Raw genomic sequence first — 16,550 nt, 5'->3', positions numbered from 1 at the left:
GAAAACCTATATTTGTACTTAACTTTCTGAAATAACAAGTCTGTCAGTTTTCTTAATTTGTTCATGGCAATTAAAAAATCTCTGGTAGACAAGTCTTTGCAGCTAAAATACAATTTTTTGGTCCTTTTATGTTTAATGCCCCAAGTGTGAAATAGCCATCGTGAGACAGTTCATATTTTTTATCAAGTGCTGCCTACTATGTCTTATTTTTTCTTATGGCTTGATAAGTGATTTAATTACTTAGAAAAATATTTCTTAGCACACTAAATTGTATATCTTTGTTATTTGTAAACCTAATTTTTATACTAGATGTTTGCACTAGAGTAAAGTTAAATAAATTTTAGCCTTTTTTGCTTTCAACACCTATTAAGGGGCTTGCTAAATTTATGTGTACTTGTGAGTCTTGGTGTGTTTAAAAGGATAGTCATTTCTAGCAGATTAGTATCTTACTAAAGAGACCTAACACTATGTTCTAACTTATTTTCATTGCCTGATAAGGGGAAAGAAGAACTTCCACCCCCTCCCCCAAAAACATTAAATGAAATTATATCTTTGTGAGAAATATATATGTATTATATGTATGGATATATGTATTCCTTCCTTGTTGCTGCCTAAATTAAGTTAGGTAGTTGGAAAACCTTAATATACAATGTAGTTTTACTTTCTTTCTAAAGAGAAATTATGAAATGTTCATACTTTCTCAAACCATCTTGTTAAAACTAGAATACTAACTTTCTTTATGTACCTTGAGTTGGTACGTGATAATGCAGATCTTCGCTGTGAACTTCCTAAGTTGGAAAAGCGACTTAGAGCTACAGCTGAGAGAGTGAAAGCTCTGGAGTCAGCACTGAAAGAAGCCAAAGAAAATGCATCACGTGATCGCAAACGGTATCAGCAAGAAGTAGATCGTATAAAGGAAGCAGTCAGGTCAAAGAATATGGCCAGACGAGGACATTCTGCGCAAATTGGTTAGTAGAACACATTAAAACCTTTAAACTTTACTTGGTTTGAATGTTTTCATTTACTTGAAAACGTAATCTGATTAATTAATTATGTGTCGTAATGGTGATATTTGGTGTGTGTTTATTTTCTAACTCTCCAAAGAAACAAAGAAGTTGAGGCATAACCACATTAACAGGAAAAGATAAAAAAGAACTAGACAAGCAAGCAAGAATTGTCATGGATAGGAAATAAATTACATCAAGCAATGTTATTAAAGGAAAGAGAGAATATCAAGAAAATAAGCCATCAGGAGTATTTCATGCTTCATTGTACTCATTGATGTAGGATAGGAGTAAGGTGTTTAAGAGGCTAAATTGTATAGGTCCTGGAGGAAAGGAAGAGCTGAGGAATTCACTAAGAAACAAAAAGGCAGAGAAAAAACACTTGGGAATTCGTTGTAAACAAAGAGAAGAGACCTAAAAAGTCGTTACAGTCGTGTTAAGATTTATTCTAAAGCCAGTTTTTGGTTTTTGTATTAGCTAAACCTATTCGTCCTGGGCAACATCCAGCAGCTTCTCCAACTCATCCAAGTGCAATTCGTGGAGGAGGCACATTTATTCAGAACAGCCAGCCAGTGGCAGTACGAGGTGGAGGAAAACAAGTGTAAGCATTACACATTACCCACAGGTTTGTAGTTTTATAGCTTGCTTTTGAATCATAGCTATATATGGAAATGTTCAACCATTGGTCGTTAAACACTTTTTTAGATTCTCATATTAATGTCATATTTTTTATGTATATAATTTAAAAGTAACTTGGCACAATTTTTTTTTCATACTTCAGATAATATTATGTATTCAAATGTGTGTTTTTAATGTTTTTAACCTAAGATTGGATCATTTTTCAAAGATCTTGGTATTCTCTCTAGTTTATAACTATTCCCTTTTACTGGAATTATAATTAAGTACGTTAATTTTTCCATACTTGAATTCTGAAAATTGAAATTTCTATATATGAAATTTTTTAAGATATTTATTGGGGAGTTGGGGAAGGGGAACAGCCAAATTGTTGTCCTTCAATCTTAGTTGTGGAAAGAGTGCAGCTAGCTAGCTCAGCTCCAAGTCCAGTCACCATCTGGCCGTCCATCACCGCTCAGCTCAAGGTGCCATGTTCAATCTTAGTTGCAGTTGGGTGTAGCCCACCATCCCATGTGGGAGTCAAACCGGAAACCTTGTTGTTAAGAACGCACACTAACCACTGAGCAATCCAGCCTGGCCTCCCGTCGGCAGCTCGGCTCAAGGTGCCATGTTCAATCTTAGTTTTGGCAGTTTTGTTGTCAGGAGCACGTGCTCTCACCAGCTGAGCCATCCTGCCACCTATTGGCAGCTCAGCTCGGGCGCAGTATCATTGGCCTATATGGGAATCGAACCGGCAACCCTGTTGCTCAGAGCTCATGCTCTTAACCAACTGAGCCATTTGGCCGGCCCTAGAAATCTTTTTATATACCCCCTTCACCTTTTAGATTATTTCCAGAAGATTCCCAAAAGTGGAATTAAAAGAAAGTGTGAACATTTTTAAGGCTTTTGATACATATTAATATACTGTCTCCAGAAAGACTGCACCAAATTGCATGTTAGCCAAAGATACTGTCAATTTTATTGTGTCTTTGCCAGCATTGAGTATTAATTTTTAAGCTTGTAATGTAATAGGCCAAAATAAGCATCTCATTGATTTATTAATGAAGTTGGATTTTCTCATATATTTATTGGCCCACCTGTATTTTCTTTTTTATGAGTTAGTTCTGTATCCTTTTTCATTTACCTATACTGAGTGATTTTTCGAACAGACTTATGAGTTCTTATAGTTATTTTTAATTATATAAACATAACTTTTCCTTATAAGAGATTAAAGAACATCAAAAAGTAGAAGATAAATATCATCTAATACCACCTAGTATGTTGTGTGTATCTTTCTAGAGCTTTATGTAGTATAACTTTTTTTTTTTGATGCAAATTCAAGATTTTATTAAAATCATTTGTAAGTAAAGTTAACATGGTAGCTTGGTGGTGAAGGAAAATTTTTCATAAAGCAAAAGAATGAGTTATGTGAAGAAACAGAAGAGTGAATGTAGTATAACTTTTAAACTAAAAAGGTTTAAACTGGGGCCGGCCGAGTGGCGTGTTGGTTAAGAGCTGGCTTGGGACACCAGCTCTGAGCAGCAGGGCCTCGGTTCAGATCCCACATGAGGGCCAGTGACACTGCCCTCTATAGCTAAGATGGTGAACAACAGCTTGACCTGAAGTTGGGCTGCCGTGAGTCGCCTGCGACAGCATAGGCTGCAGCCCCTGCTACAGTGAGCTGCCATAAGCTACCATGTGTGGCCGGCAGCCAGTGTGAGCTGCCAAGAGCCGCTGTGAGCGGCTGTTCAGAGGCCAGCGACTGATCTGCATTACCCAGGAAGAGCGCAATGATCCCAATAACAACATGGACCAGTGAAGCAACATCCTCCACAACTAGACTGAAGAACGAAAGGACAGAGACGTGTCTGTTCCCCTTCCCCCGATTCCCCAGTGCTGTTCCCCTCCCCCAATTCCCCAATAAAATCTTAAAAAAAAAAGTTTAAACTGTTGATAAATATTCTAATAACATACTCCCCCTATTTTTCTACATAAGCTACTTTGTAGCCTGCTTCTTTTTTTCTTAAGATTTTTTATTGGGGAATTGGGGTAGGGGACCAGACAAGTTGCTATCCTTTTGTTCCTCAGTCTAGTTGTAGAAGACATTGCTTCACTGGCTCATGTTGGTATTGTGATCTTGCGTTCTTCCCAGGCGACACAATCAGTCACCTGCCACTGGATGGCTGCTCCCAGTGGCTCATGGTAGCTCATCCCAGCTCCCTGCCGCTCACGCTGGCTGCTGGCCACACACGGTAGCTTATGGCAGCCCACTGCAGCCAACGCTGTCGCCGGCAACTCACGGCACGCTAGCTCCAGGTTGAGCTGTTGTTCACCATCTTAGCTGTAGAGAACGCAGAGTCACTGGCCCTCATGTGGGATCCGAACCGGGGCCCTGCTGCTCAGAGCTGGTGTCCCAAGCCAACTCTTAACCAACGCGCCATGCAGCCGGCCCATGTAGCCTGCTTCTTCATCCTAGTAATATATCTTGCACATTTTTTTCTACAACATGATTATTTATTAGCTGCCTAATATTTCATCATATGGCAGGAACTCAGATTTTAATACTTTAGGAAATCCTAGATTTGTAGGTGCTTAGGGAAAAAAAATACTGGATAATTATGCAATGGTTAATTGTTGTTTCTGACAAATACTAAAGTCAGTTTATTTTAAACTTTCTTGTAGCTGTTAATACTTTGATATTTTGCATAACAGTGACTCTCAGTTTGAGTAGAGAATTAAGCAGTGTTCTGGAGGATTCACGTTACAATTTATTTTTTTGTCCATACAATATATGATTTAAAATACAGTGATAAAGTGAAAAGAACACAGACTTTGAAGTTCTAATTTTGAATCCTGACCTTTTTACTTTATGAAGTTGAGCAAGTTATTTTTTTTAAGAATTTCTTTCTCATTTCGACTCCTTTTAAAAAATTCTTTAGTGTAAAAATAAAGCATTCATGACCTATTTACTATATCTCTGAAACATAACATTTTTCTTCTTAGCCACAATAACATTATCAACGAACAACTAAAAATATTTTTTAGATTATCTAATCCAACCTATATTCAAATTTCTTCATTTTTTTAAAGTCTTTTACCACTGGTTTATCTAACCAAGGTACAATTCAAGAACACTGCTTGCATTTGGTTATATCCCTTAAGCCTCTCTTAGTCTAGAATAATCCCCATTTTTAATGATATTGACTTACTGAAGAGAGACCAGGCCAGTTATCTTGAGCATATGCCACCTTCTGGATGTGTTTGATTATTTATGTCTAGTTGCCTTGTTCCTCTATTCCCTATATATTGAAAGCATTTATTAGATTCAGCATAAACATTTTTAACAAGACTACATGGTAAGTAATATGTGCTTAATATTGTGTCACATTATTAGACATACAACAGCTAGTTTTCTTGCGTATTAGGATGGCCTCTGTTTTCCCCTTTGGAGTACATTAAGTTCTCACTAAACGTCAGTAGCTTCTGTGATTTTAAGCAAAATGATGTATAACAAACAAATTTTATCATAGGCTAATTGATATAAACATCAATGTTATAACAAAATAACATTAAACAAAACGACATTATTCAAGGACCTGTTGTATTTACTTTAGAGCCCCTTTATTAGTAAAATGGAAGTCATCCTTGAGAATTACACAAGTTAAGATTGTCATTACCTAGTATAGAGCATATCCTTTTCTGCAAGTGGAAAGTGGGTGGGGCAAGGAGATTTTTAAAGCGTAATTATAGATAGATGTGAAAGTTTGTTCTTTTTGGACATTGTGCTCAGATTAAAATTCATATGTAAACTTTGAACTCATGATTTGCAGAGAAGATAGACCATGGCCTTTGTTAAGGATAGCTAGGTTTTAGCTTGAAAGTAGAATGCTGATCCCATTGTAATGACAGCAGTTGAGCACATGAGGGAGATAGCTAACCTCGCTAAACTAGGTTTTCAAGACTTGAAGTTAATTATAAAACTAGAAACATTTACAGGTTTGTCTTATTGCTGGTCCAAAGGAAAGCAGTTCTTATTTTTTTAAGCTCTTAATCAGTTTTTAAACCATGATTGAGGAGTATATGATCTACTTAAGTGATAAATTACCAAAAAATTAAGTACTTTATAGAGGAATTTTAAATTATTCTTTTAATAAGAAAAACTTTCCAAAACACTGGGTTTATTTTGGGGTAAGATGGCAATGTATTAATAATACCGATACCTTGGGCCGGCCGAGTGGTGCGATGGTTAAGAGCTGGCTTGGGACGCCAGAGGGCCCCGGTTCGGATCCCACGTATAAGGGCCAGTGACACTGCCCTCTGCAGCTAAGATGCTGAACAACAGCTCAACCTGGAGCTGGGCTGCCCTGCCTCACCTGGGAAGAGCGCAATGATGGTGCCAACTTGGGCCAGTGAAGCAACGTCCTCCACAACTAGATTGAAGAACAAAACGACAACTACTTGTCTGTTCCCCTTCCCCAAATTCCCCAGCACTGTTCCCATTCCCCCCAATTCCCCAATAAAAATTTTCAAAAAAAAAAAAATAATAATAATAGTACCGATACCTTTAGTACCAAGTTTTACATGACTGGTCTTCTAGCTTGTATAACACTTTACTTTGAACGTTGAGTTTTTCTGAACACATAGATAAGTAGACAGTTTAACATAGGGATGCCTCCAAGGTAAACTGCTGAAATTTATTTTCACTGTCACTTTCCTACCATATGTACCTCTTGTGTATCCCTATCCCTCCACCCCTCTTCATTCCTCTCATTTTTCTTTTAAACACATGTATATAATATTGTTAGTCAGTGGTTCTTGGCTTAAGAATGTCACTGACACTGTCTGTTGGTTTCCAGCTTCTTTTTAAAAAATATATAATTCATACATCAGCTTACTCAGAGTTCTCTTGGGGAAGAATAAAATCAAATGAAGGGCTGACCTTTTGAACGTTGTACTGCTCAGAAATGACTCTACTTAGGAAGTACATTAAAGGAAAAGAAATCAAATCATTTAATGTTGCCGTATTTTTGACTGGCGAAAGTGGTCAAAGTTGTAAACTATTGGTATATTTGATTTTCTTTATTCTTTCCATGTTTATCTCAAACACAAGTTTTACGCAAATAAAAATGTTTTCTCTGCTTTTTGCCATTTTCAGGTGTGAAAGTAACTGAAGTGTGAAGAGGACATAATATCAAGCAGAGTCATTTAGTGACTATAACCTTTACCCCCTGAGAATTGTAGAATTATAACTTTTTTAATGTATAAATTATACCTGGCCTGTACAGCTGTTTCCTACCCACTCTTCTTGTAAACTCTACTGCTTCCCACCTCAACTAGAGTGCAATTTTGGCGTCTTAGGAGGAAAAAATGACAGTTTACAACTGTGGCCCTATTTATTACACAGTTTGTCTTTCGTGTCTTTAATTTCGTTGTTACTGTGCCAACCTAACTGTACCATATAGGATTGTGCTTTTTGTACTTGTTTTGTGTGTGTGTGTGTGTGTGTGTTTATTTTTTAATCTCAGTTTAAAATTACCTAGCTGCTACTGCTTACTGTTTTTCTTATTAAAGTGTCTTCCTTATTTTAGGGAAAATGGAACGTTTAGATTAAATGTCTTAAATTTTACCACTTACGACACTACATGCCCACAAAATGTATCAGGTCAGTACTGTACTTCAAAATCCCTTGAAATGATTTCAGAGTCAAAATTATTTGTATAGTCTCTGAAATTTGCTTCTGAAAACTACTGTGTGTGCACTGAAACCTTAAAACTGCCTAAATAGGCACTTGAGACTGAACAAGGCTATGTAATTATCTCATGAAATGCCTGTTGCTGAATTTTCTTGAATAGAAGTATTTTACAGTTATCAAAAGCAAATCTCGGTTTAATAAAGAGTTTAGAAAAGGATTTGTATTTCTCTTCTTCCCAATTCTATAATCAACATAGCTTGATGGAATGAAAATATCCTGCTTCATTCTGGTGAGCCTGCTAGTTAACATAAGAATTGGATTAATTTGTCCTCTTAATATAGTGAAATGACTTAAGATATTATAGGATTAAACATACTTTTGTATTGTTAGTACTGTATTGGTTGATCTAAATTTATAGCCTATGGAAATTGAAAAAGATGGAAGAACAGGAAAAAATATGTGGTGAATTTATAAATAATGTAAGTAAATTTTGGTCTGAAATCCCCGAGGTGTTTTTAACCCACTACACTCAGTCGTACACTATAATTGATTTCTTATTTAGCCTAGAAATATTAAACTGTTTGCAAGTCACTAATAATCCTCAATTTTGTTGGCTATCGCCCATAATTTTGTAATTAGTGCTAAGTGTACCTGTTTTTGCCACTTCTTCCTCAGATGATTAAACTAAGTCAACAGTTTGTTTTTAGGGAGCTATAAAAGCAATGGGGAAAGAAATTTCAATATTTGCTTCATCAGTGTGGGGAGGGTGACTGCAACTGTGTTAGCAGAAATTTGCGGAAAAGGGGGATTTAAGGTTCTCGGTAGAGAAACTTGGAAAGTTCTGTGTTAGGATCTGGCTGGCAGAATTAACTTTTTGAAAAAGTTTTATACACAGATATTTGTAATAAATTTGGAGCCATAGTCAGAAGACTCAGATCATAATTGGCTTATTTTTCTATTTCCTTAACTATTGTAATTTCCACTTTTATATAATTTTCATTTAAAAGATAAATTTATTTATTTATTTTTTTAACAGTCAAATTTTTGCTGTGGTAGTCTGCAACCTTTAAAATGATTGTCTTGTTTTTAGAATTGATCAAAACACTCCAAAAATTGAGATGAAACCTTGGTGCAGCAAGATTAAAGTAATGTAACCAACGTTTAAAAAAGTGCTACAGCTATTATGATAGTTTTCTAAATGGAAAAATATTTGGCTGCTTTCACACAGAAATATTTTGTTTTCAAATGAAAACTTACTTCTTTGGCAATATTCATAAATGAAGCAGAATTTTTTTTCTCTTTTGTCTGAATATGGTAGTTTCATTCTTAGATGTATCACGGGTATTGGTGCTGTGTAATAATGAATTGTAACCAGCATGTGGTTCAGAATACACAATGTTAACGTTTTTTTAATATCTCAATGGTTCTTTTCTATTTATAATTTCAAACTTTCACAAAGTGTACAAAGAATTTCATAAATTTGTTTTCAGTGAACTCTTTTTGCTGTGGTAGGTCATTAAACACAGCTTTTACTCTTACAAGTGAAAATTTCTGATCATCTAGGATATTGGCACTTATTTTAATTTGCAGTGTCTTTTTTTTTTTTTGACTGAATATATTAACGTTCCTCTGAATGGTATTGATAAATGGTTCAGAAGAGAAACTCTGAAATAAAAGTAATATTTATTCATGGTGATCAATTAAATTATTTGCCTAACTTAAGAAAACTACTGTGCATAACTCAATTTGACATGAGGTGATAGAAGAGTCTGAGTCTACCTGTGGAATATGTTGGTTTATTTTCAGTGCTTGAAGATACATTCAAAGATAATTGGTTTGGGAAGACGCCATATAATTTTAAGTTTTACTTTAACCTGCATGCTGTAAATGTGTTTTATGTTTAAATAAAGAAGTTTTTTTTGAAATGTAATGACTTGCTTAAAACTTATTTGATGATTAGGGTGATTTTATATGACTCAGTGGCTTCTGTCTTGACATAGTGACTAATGTCATATTCATGTATGTTTTGTTTCCTAATGTATTGTGCATTCTTTGGACAGCAGGTATTAAATATGTAGGCTGAAGGATTAAGAGCTATAAATCAATTAGTAGCCTTCACCATGTTACTTAACTTTAATGTAGTTTACATGGTTCTGTTCATCTGAACCTGATTAACTTGTATAAAAAATGTTAAAGTTTTTCAGTACTTCCTCAATGGTTATTCAGGTCTAGCTGGAGAAAACTAAAGAAAGACTGGCCCTAACTTGTATTGGCAATTGGGCTTTTGGTTTTTATCTTTTCAAATTATTTATTATGGAAATTTTAAATCATATAAAAGCAGACAGTAACGAATTCCAAGCAGCTATCATTCAATTTCAACAATTACCAACTCATGACTAATCTTGTTTCATTCATAACCCCACTTGTGTGTACACATACCCCATATTATTATTATTATTTTAGCTGGGGCTCAGCTAGAGTCCATGTGGGAATCAAACCAGAGACCCTGTTGCTCAGAGCTCACATTCTTGAGCAAGTTCTTAACCAACTGAGCCACTCAGCCAGCCTCCCCACCATATTTTGAAGCAACCCAGATATATGCTTTTATTCATAAATATTTCAGTATGTAAATACATGCTCCTTAAAAAACTCACCAAAAAATAAATCTGAACAAAATCTCAATTTTTGTAATTTGTTTGAATCAAGATCCAGTTTAAATCCATATATACACTAGAGCCACTGTCCCCTCCCCAATCTATCTGACTTATTTCCCTGCAATTAATTTATGAAGAAAACAGATTATTTGTCCTGTAGTTTCCCATATTTTGCTGATTGCGTCCCTTTGATACCTCTTAACATACTCTGTCCTTTTGGTATTTCCTGTAAACTTGTTTTTCGATCCACAGCTTTAATCAAATTCAGATCTTTGTTTCATTTTGTTGGAGGTGGTGGTATTCCATCAGGTGGCACATAATACCTAGTTGTCTGGGTTAGCCACCATTGATGTTACAGAATTCCAAGATCCTTCAATTAAGGTTCCAGAATGGCAATATTCCAATTCTATCATTCCTTCATTTGTCAGCTACAATAGAGAAACTTGCTTTCACCTACTATTTGGTTACATAGTACGATAGTTTATACAGGAAGAACAAGACAAATGCTTGATTTTTTTCCCTTTATTTGCAAGTTTCAAAATGAGTTGCTTTCCTACTACCTTCCAATGGAGACCAGTTGTTCATTTTTCTCCTTGTTTTAGTTTTTTTATTATTGGGTTATTTTAACTATTTTCTGTGAACTTCCAAGTCATTTTTTCCTTTCCTGGAGAAGTTTAAATGGAAACAGAATTTTAATAAGATCTATCTCCCACACTAGTAACATACCCGGGGCCTGCCCTCCAGTGTGCTAGCTACTTCTGGCTCATCCAGCTCAGTAAGTTGAACTGCGTCAGTGAGACGTGGGATGACCAAGTGTCCAGATCTCGTCACACTATTACAACAGGGCAGGAGAGTTCTCATTGCCCTGGGGCAAAGTTGTATACATGTGTACTGTCTGCTATATGTGAATGAACTGCTTTTGGTCCTCTTGTAATCTGAAAACACGTTATTTACTATTGGGTTGTTGGAAAAATCATGACATTTTTTCTATGTTTTTCGTTGCAAAAATGCGTCATGACTTTTTCGACAACCCAGTAATTTGGCTGGCAGTGTGAAAAGGGAGTGCATAGCAGTCACAGAGGCTCCTTTTTGGCATCAAAGACAGCCTGTATCCCATAGGTTCAAGATGCATGTGCGGAGTCGTTACAGTGACTAGGTACACCAAATCTAGTTATACACAGACAGAAGTGACCACCAGATGGGTCCACAGAGCAGGGGCAGTTTTAATGTGAGCACTTATAACAAATACACATAACTAGGCCAGCACCCCATTTATTAGTGTACCCCCCCATGCTCCTCCCACGGTGATGCTTCAGACCTCTGGGTATCAATGTCTACTTAGACCCTGTGTTCAACAGACATCCCTCAGAACATCCGGGTATCCCCCTTTCTCCTGAGTAGAAGGCCATAATTACCTTTGGGGCAGGACCAGGGGAATTATTACAAGTCTGTACTTGCTTTGTTGCAAAGAACTTCCTCCTGGGGACTTAACCTCTTGGAGCCAGTTGGAAAACTGGCCCAGGTAACTGGGCAAATGAGGGCTACTGCCCTCCGCTTCTTTGTCTTCCATCATTGAAATCCTGATGTAAATGCTAAATAGTGTTGGCTGCCCGTCTATCCATGTTGTCCCTAGCTGTGCTGTGCTCGGTTAGGCATTCCGTAACTGTGAGTCCAGCCTCTGGCTGCCATTCCAGCCCTGCAGCATATCATAATGGTGTCCACCTTGCCTGTATTGGAGGGGGCTAGAATTTTATCTCCTTTGCTGTCGGCAAATCTAGTTCTAGAACAGCCTTATCTACCATCAGCCCTGCCTCTCCGAAGAGAGCCACCACTGAACTTTAACCAAGTGTTCGAGGTTAACATCACCAGTGATAAATGTGGATATCCTGTACCCCAAATATGTGATGAGGGCATTTCACCACTGTTATTCCCAGAAACCCATAACCCCAATCTAACGAGGAAAACAGACAAACCAATTAGAGGGACATTGTACAAAGTGCCTGACCAATACTCTTCCAAAATGTCAAGTTCAGGAAAAACAAGGAAAAATAGTCAAATCAGGGGAGACTTAAGGAGACATGACCGCTAAATGCAATGTGCGATCCTAATTGGGTCATGGAACATTAAAGACATCAGTGGAAAAACTAGCAAAATCTGTCAATAGTAGCATAACAGTTCATTTCTTAGTTTTGACAAAGATGCAATGGTGAAGTAAGATGTTAATGTTAGCATAAGGGTAGTCCCTGCAATACCTTTGCAAATTTTTTGTAAATCTAAAATTATTCAAAAATAAGTTAATAATTTATAAGGCATAAAGTCTCAACAATGGAGTCAACAGCAATAACATTTTGGAAAAATGAAAGCAAAACTTAGCAGACCTGAAAAACCTGACTCCTAGGCCAACAGTGGGGAGTGCCAGCAACCCACTATACCCCCATAGAATCCCCTAATGTTCAGGATTGTGACATCAGGTACCTCTGGAAGTTGGCGTGAAATGGGCTGAAAATAGGATTAGTTGCAGTTTAACCCCCAGATAACCTCTTCAGTGTTGCACAGCTTGGCAGCTGCTTCTCCAACATCCTAGCATAAATCTGTGTGTTTAGAAAAGGTAAAATAGAGGGCCTCTAGACTGGAAAGCACCAGGAACAGTTGAGGGTGGGGGTACCATACTGAAAACAAGGAGTGTGCCAGTTATTACTTTATTGCATCTCACCTCTAAACCCACCCTTCATTGCTATTATAGGTTAAGTTGTGTCCCTCAAAAATTTATATGTTGAAGCCCCAGTACCTCCTCCAGAATGTGACCGTACTTGGAGGTAGGGTCTTTTCAGAGGTACTCAAATTAAAGGTCATCAGGGTGGCCCTAATCCAACATGAGTGGTAACCTCATAGAAGAGATTTGAACACAGAGGGATGATGATGTGAAAAGACAAAGGGAGAAGATGGTCATCTACAAGCCAAGAAGAGAGGCCTGGAACAGATGCTTCCCTCACAGCCTCAAAAGGAACCAACTCTGCCAACACCTTGATTTTGGACTTCTAGCCTCCAGAACTGTGAGACCACAAATTTCTGTAAAGTCACCCAGTCTGCGGTTCTTGGTTACAGCAGCCCGACCAAATAATTGCCTACACTGTGATAATGAGTGGACCCTCTAAGCATTTCTTCTTTTTTCTTACCTCTGGAATGTTTCATTTTGCTTCTTGTTATTACCATCCAGTTGTCAATGGTGTGTGGATGAAAGAGGGGACATCCAGTGGCACTCAGCCCCAGGGTACACAGTCCCAAGCGAGCTTGCAGCCCTGGCCCTGGTCCTGTGACCACCGCTCTGGCCAGCAAGTGGCTCCCAAAGTTCTGAGTCCCTGGGCGAGCCTGCCCTTCAGTCTTGTGGCGAGGCACTTCTTGCCCATCTTTGTTCTGTAGGGGTGTGCCAGCTTTGGCCCACCTGTATCCCAGTGAGGTATTTTCTTCTTTTCCATCCCGGCCATGGTTCCCTGCTGCCAGTCTCAGCCTGACTGCACCCCAGGGAGATGCTTTCTGCTTGCCTGGGGACCAGCCCAGCTCTAGCCCAGGCAACCTTGCTAACTTCTCCGCCATCCAGTGGCTGTAGCCATGCCTTTGCCAACAAGATCTGAGTTCCAGACACAGGGAGACAGACCCCATCCCAAGTTTGTGCCTTTTTTGGATACTCTTCCGTAGCCCTAGAGTGTTTTTTAAAGTTCTCTGTACCCATTTTTGGTTAACCCCTTGAACCTTGACTGATAACAGAGGGTAATATGAAAGTCTGTAATCAGAATATTTAGAACTTCTGCCCTTTTCTCTCACTTGGCTACATGAATGCTGGCAGCCAGACTTATGGTCTCCAGCCAGGAGATGAGAGGATTCTTCTGTGAAAAATATGACAGCTGACAGGGTACCCAAAGAAGCAGTACAGCTTCAGAAATGCCCGTCAATAAATCCTGCTCACATGAGGCAATTGCTTCTGGTCAGCTTCTTCGTGTCCCCATCTAACTGTACAAACAGCTAAGGATCACCAGGCATTTGAGAAAATCTTTGAGGTGAAAGGATTCCTTAAAAACTTCCTCCATAGCTTTTTTTCTATAGAGGAAAGTGTGACTTATCAGGGGAGAAAAAATAAATTTTTATTTTATTTTTTTTATTGCGGTATTGGGGGGATGGGAACAGTGCTGGGGAATTGGGGGAAGGGGAACAGACAAGTTGCTGTTGTTCTTCAGTCTAGTTGTGGAGGACGTTGCTTCACTGGCCCATGTTGGCACCATCATTGCGCTCTTCCCAGATGAGGCAGATCACTCGCCGGCTTCTGGACGGCCGCTCACTGTGGCTGCTGGCCACTAATGCTGGCTGCTGGCTACATACGGTAGCCCATGGCAACCCACTGCCACAGGGGCTGCAGCCTACACCGTTGCCGGCGACTCACGGCAGCCCAGCTCCAGGTTGAGCTGTTGTTCAGCATCTCAGCTGTAGAGGGCAGTGTCACTGGCCCTCATATGTGGGATCCGAACCGGGGCCCTCTGGTGTCCCAAGCTAGTTCTTAACCATCGCGCCACTCGGCCGGCCCAAAAAACATATTTTAAAGAACTACTACTATGTTCAGGTTTTGAAATATAGTGAAAATTTTTATTCCATTAAAAAACAACAACAAAAAAAACAAGCCAAGAGGCCATAAGAAAGAAATATTCAGAAAACAAAAAAAAGTTTTGAAATAGAAATGAAAAAATAATAGAAGGCTTAGAAGATGAAGTTGAGGAAATCACCCACAAAACAGTACAAAAAAAAAAGTTGGAAAATAGGAAAGGAAAGGAAATTAAGAGACTAGAAGAAAAGGTCTCAGATCTTTTAATGCTGAGTAATAAGCATCCTACAAAGAACAGGAAACAGAGCAAAGGAAATCATCAGTGAAATAAGTCAAGAAAATTTTAACTGAAAGCCATCAGTTTCCAATGCCCAGCACAATGGACAGAAATAGACCCACACTAAGGTAGGTCATTATGAAATTTCAGTACAAAGAAGAACCAGATTTCACACAAAGGACTGAGAATCTGAATGCATAAAATAACACTGGAAATAAGAGGAAAGATCAATACCTTCAACATTCTGAGGAAAAATTATTTCCAACCTCAACGGGTGTAAAGGGGTAGAATAAAGTTTTCCAGACATGCAAGTTCTCAAAAATGTTACTTCTTAGGCACCTTTTATTGGGAAGCTATTGCTCAAGCAAAATGAGAGCTTAAACTAAGAAAGGGGAAAATGTCAGACTCACAAAAGACTCACAACCAGCCCAAATTGGAGCCCGTCAGTCAGAAGGCTACCAGAGATATGTTTCCAAGACAAAATCAGAGTAATTGATGTGTTTGAATATTTTGAGAGATTTATACAACTGGAGAGGAATTTAGGGTACATAAAACACTACAAAAAGAAAAAAAGATTATTGATTCAAAAAGAAAAGATAAGCAAGAAAGGAAAAGTTGCCACAGTATATATTACATGGCTTAACTGATTGGCATATTTAATTGTCATAGTAATGTAAACACGGATTAACTAAATTCACAATATGACCTTATTGAGAGAAGAGGGGTCAGGTATGTGTGTATGCTGATGGTAGTGAAAGAGGGTTCAATTCACATCTTCAACAGTGATAAGACAACTGATAATGCAGAGATTTGGAGATGAAAAAAAAAGAAAGTGACTGCTTCTGCAGAGTGGGAATGAGATTGAAGTGGGGCAGGAGACCACTGGTTTTTGTTTTTTGGGGGGTAGTGGTGAGCACTGCTTTTTGAAACGAGTTATCTAGAGTGTGTTTGACTTTTCAGGGCTCAGCTTCGTATTCTGTCACCAAGTGGCTCTCTTTTGAAGATGCTTTAGATGTGATCCCCAGGTTCTTAACCTAATCCAGAATTCAACTTGCTCATTTGTAGAACAAAGAATTGTCATTTGAAAACATCAAGGTGACTCTTAGGTCTCTTGTTGCCCTATAATTCTGTGACGCCGAGTAATCTTTTCTAGAGTTATAAATGTAACATGTGGAGCTCGCTTTGGGAGCACATGCACTAAAAATTGGAACAATACAGAGAAGATTTAACATAGCCCCTGCACAAGGATGACAAGCAAATTGATGAAGTGTTCCTTATTTTTAAGTAAAATGTTTCTCTGAGTTCAAATATATATAAATAAAATCTGAAAACTAAGCCTTCATAATCACTGACTTTGTATGAAAACAAATCCACGAGGTTTCTCAAACTGAAATAAGCAGTTATTGAAAGTACTTCTTTCTTAATTAAGTGAGTGCTTCCATATTTTGAAGATTTGAAGATTTAATTGTGGTAAAATACACATGAAATAAAATTTACCACCTTAACCATTTTTAAGTGTATAGTTCAGTACTGTTGAAAGAGAAGTGATTTTTAAAAGAAAATGTACACAAAAATTAACTCAAGACTAAAAGTATCTGTCATATCTACACTGAAATATTTATTTAATGTTCTTCATATTAACTTGCAGGAATAGTGTTAACATTATCAACTTTCAAATGTTTCTGCTCTAGGTAGAATTAGAACTTATGACAATTAT

The 16,550-nt window shown here is 37.8% G+C and overlaps 1 protein-coding gene across 2 annotated transcripts in view; it reads left to right on the top strand.

Moving 5' to 3' along the window:
• Positions 1-9,236, top strand: part of KIF5B (kinesin family member 5B) — a 45,515-nt gene extending 36,279 nt beyond the window's left edge. The window contains exons 24-26 of one of the 2 annotated variants that reach the window (XM_019661629.1): positions 752-968; positions 1,482-1,605; positions 6,775-9,236. In XM_019661629.1, coding sequence (XP_019517174.1) covers positions 752-968; positions 1,482-1,605; positions 6,775-6,790 — 357 coding nt within the window. In that variant the 3' untranslated portion in view covers positions 6,791-9,236. Of the gene's footprint in view, positions 1-751; positions 969-1,481; positions 1,630-6,774 lie in introns of both variants that reach the window. The other variant, XM_019661630.1, reaches the window with a different exon arrangement.
• The last annotated feature ends 7,314 nt before the right edge of the window (positions 9,237-16,550 follow it).

The sequence above is a fragment of the Hipposideros armiger genome, unplaced genomic scaffold (genome assembly GCF_001890085.2).
Source record: "Hipposideros armiger isolate ML-2016 unplaced genomic scaffold, ASM189008v1 scaffold_356, whole genome shotgun sequence".
Taxonomy (NCBI): domain Eukaryota; kingdom Metazoa; phylum Chordata; class Mammalia; order Chiroptera; family Hipposideridae; genus Hipposideros; species Hipposideros armiger.
Note: the sequence above shows the minus strand (reverse complement) of the source record. Positions and strands in the feature narration are given on the sequence as shown.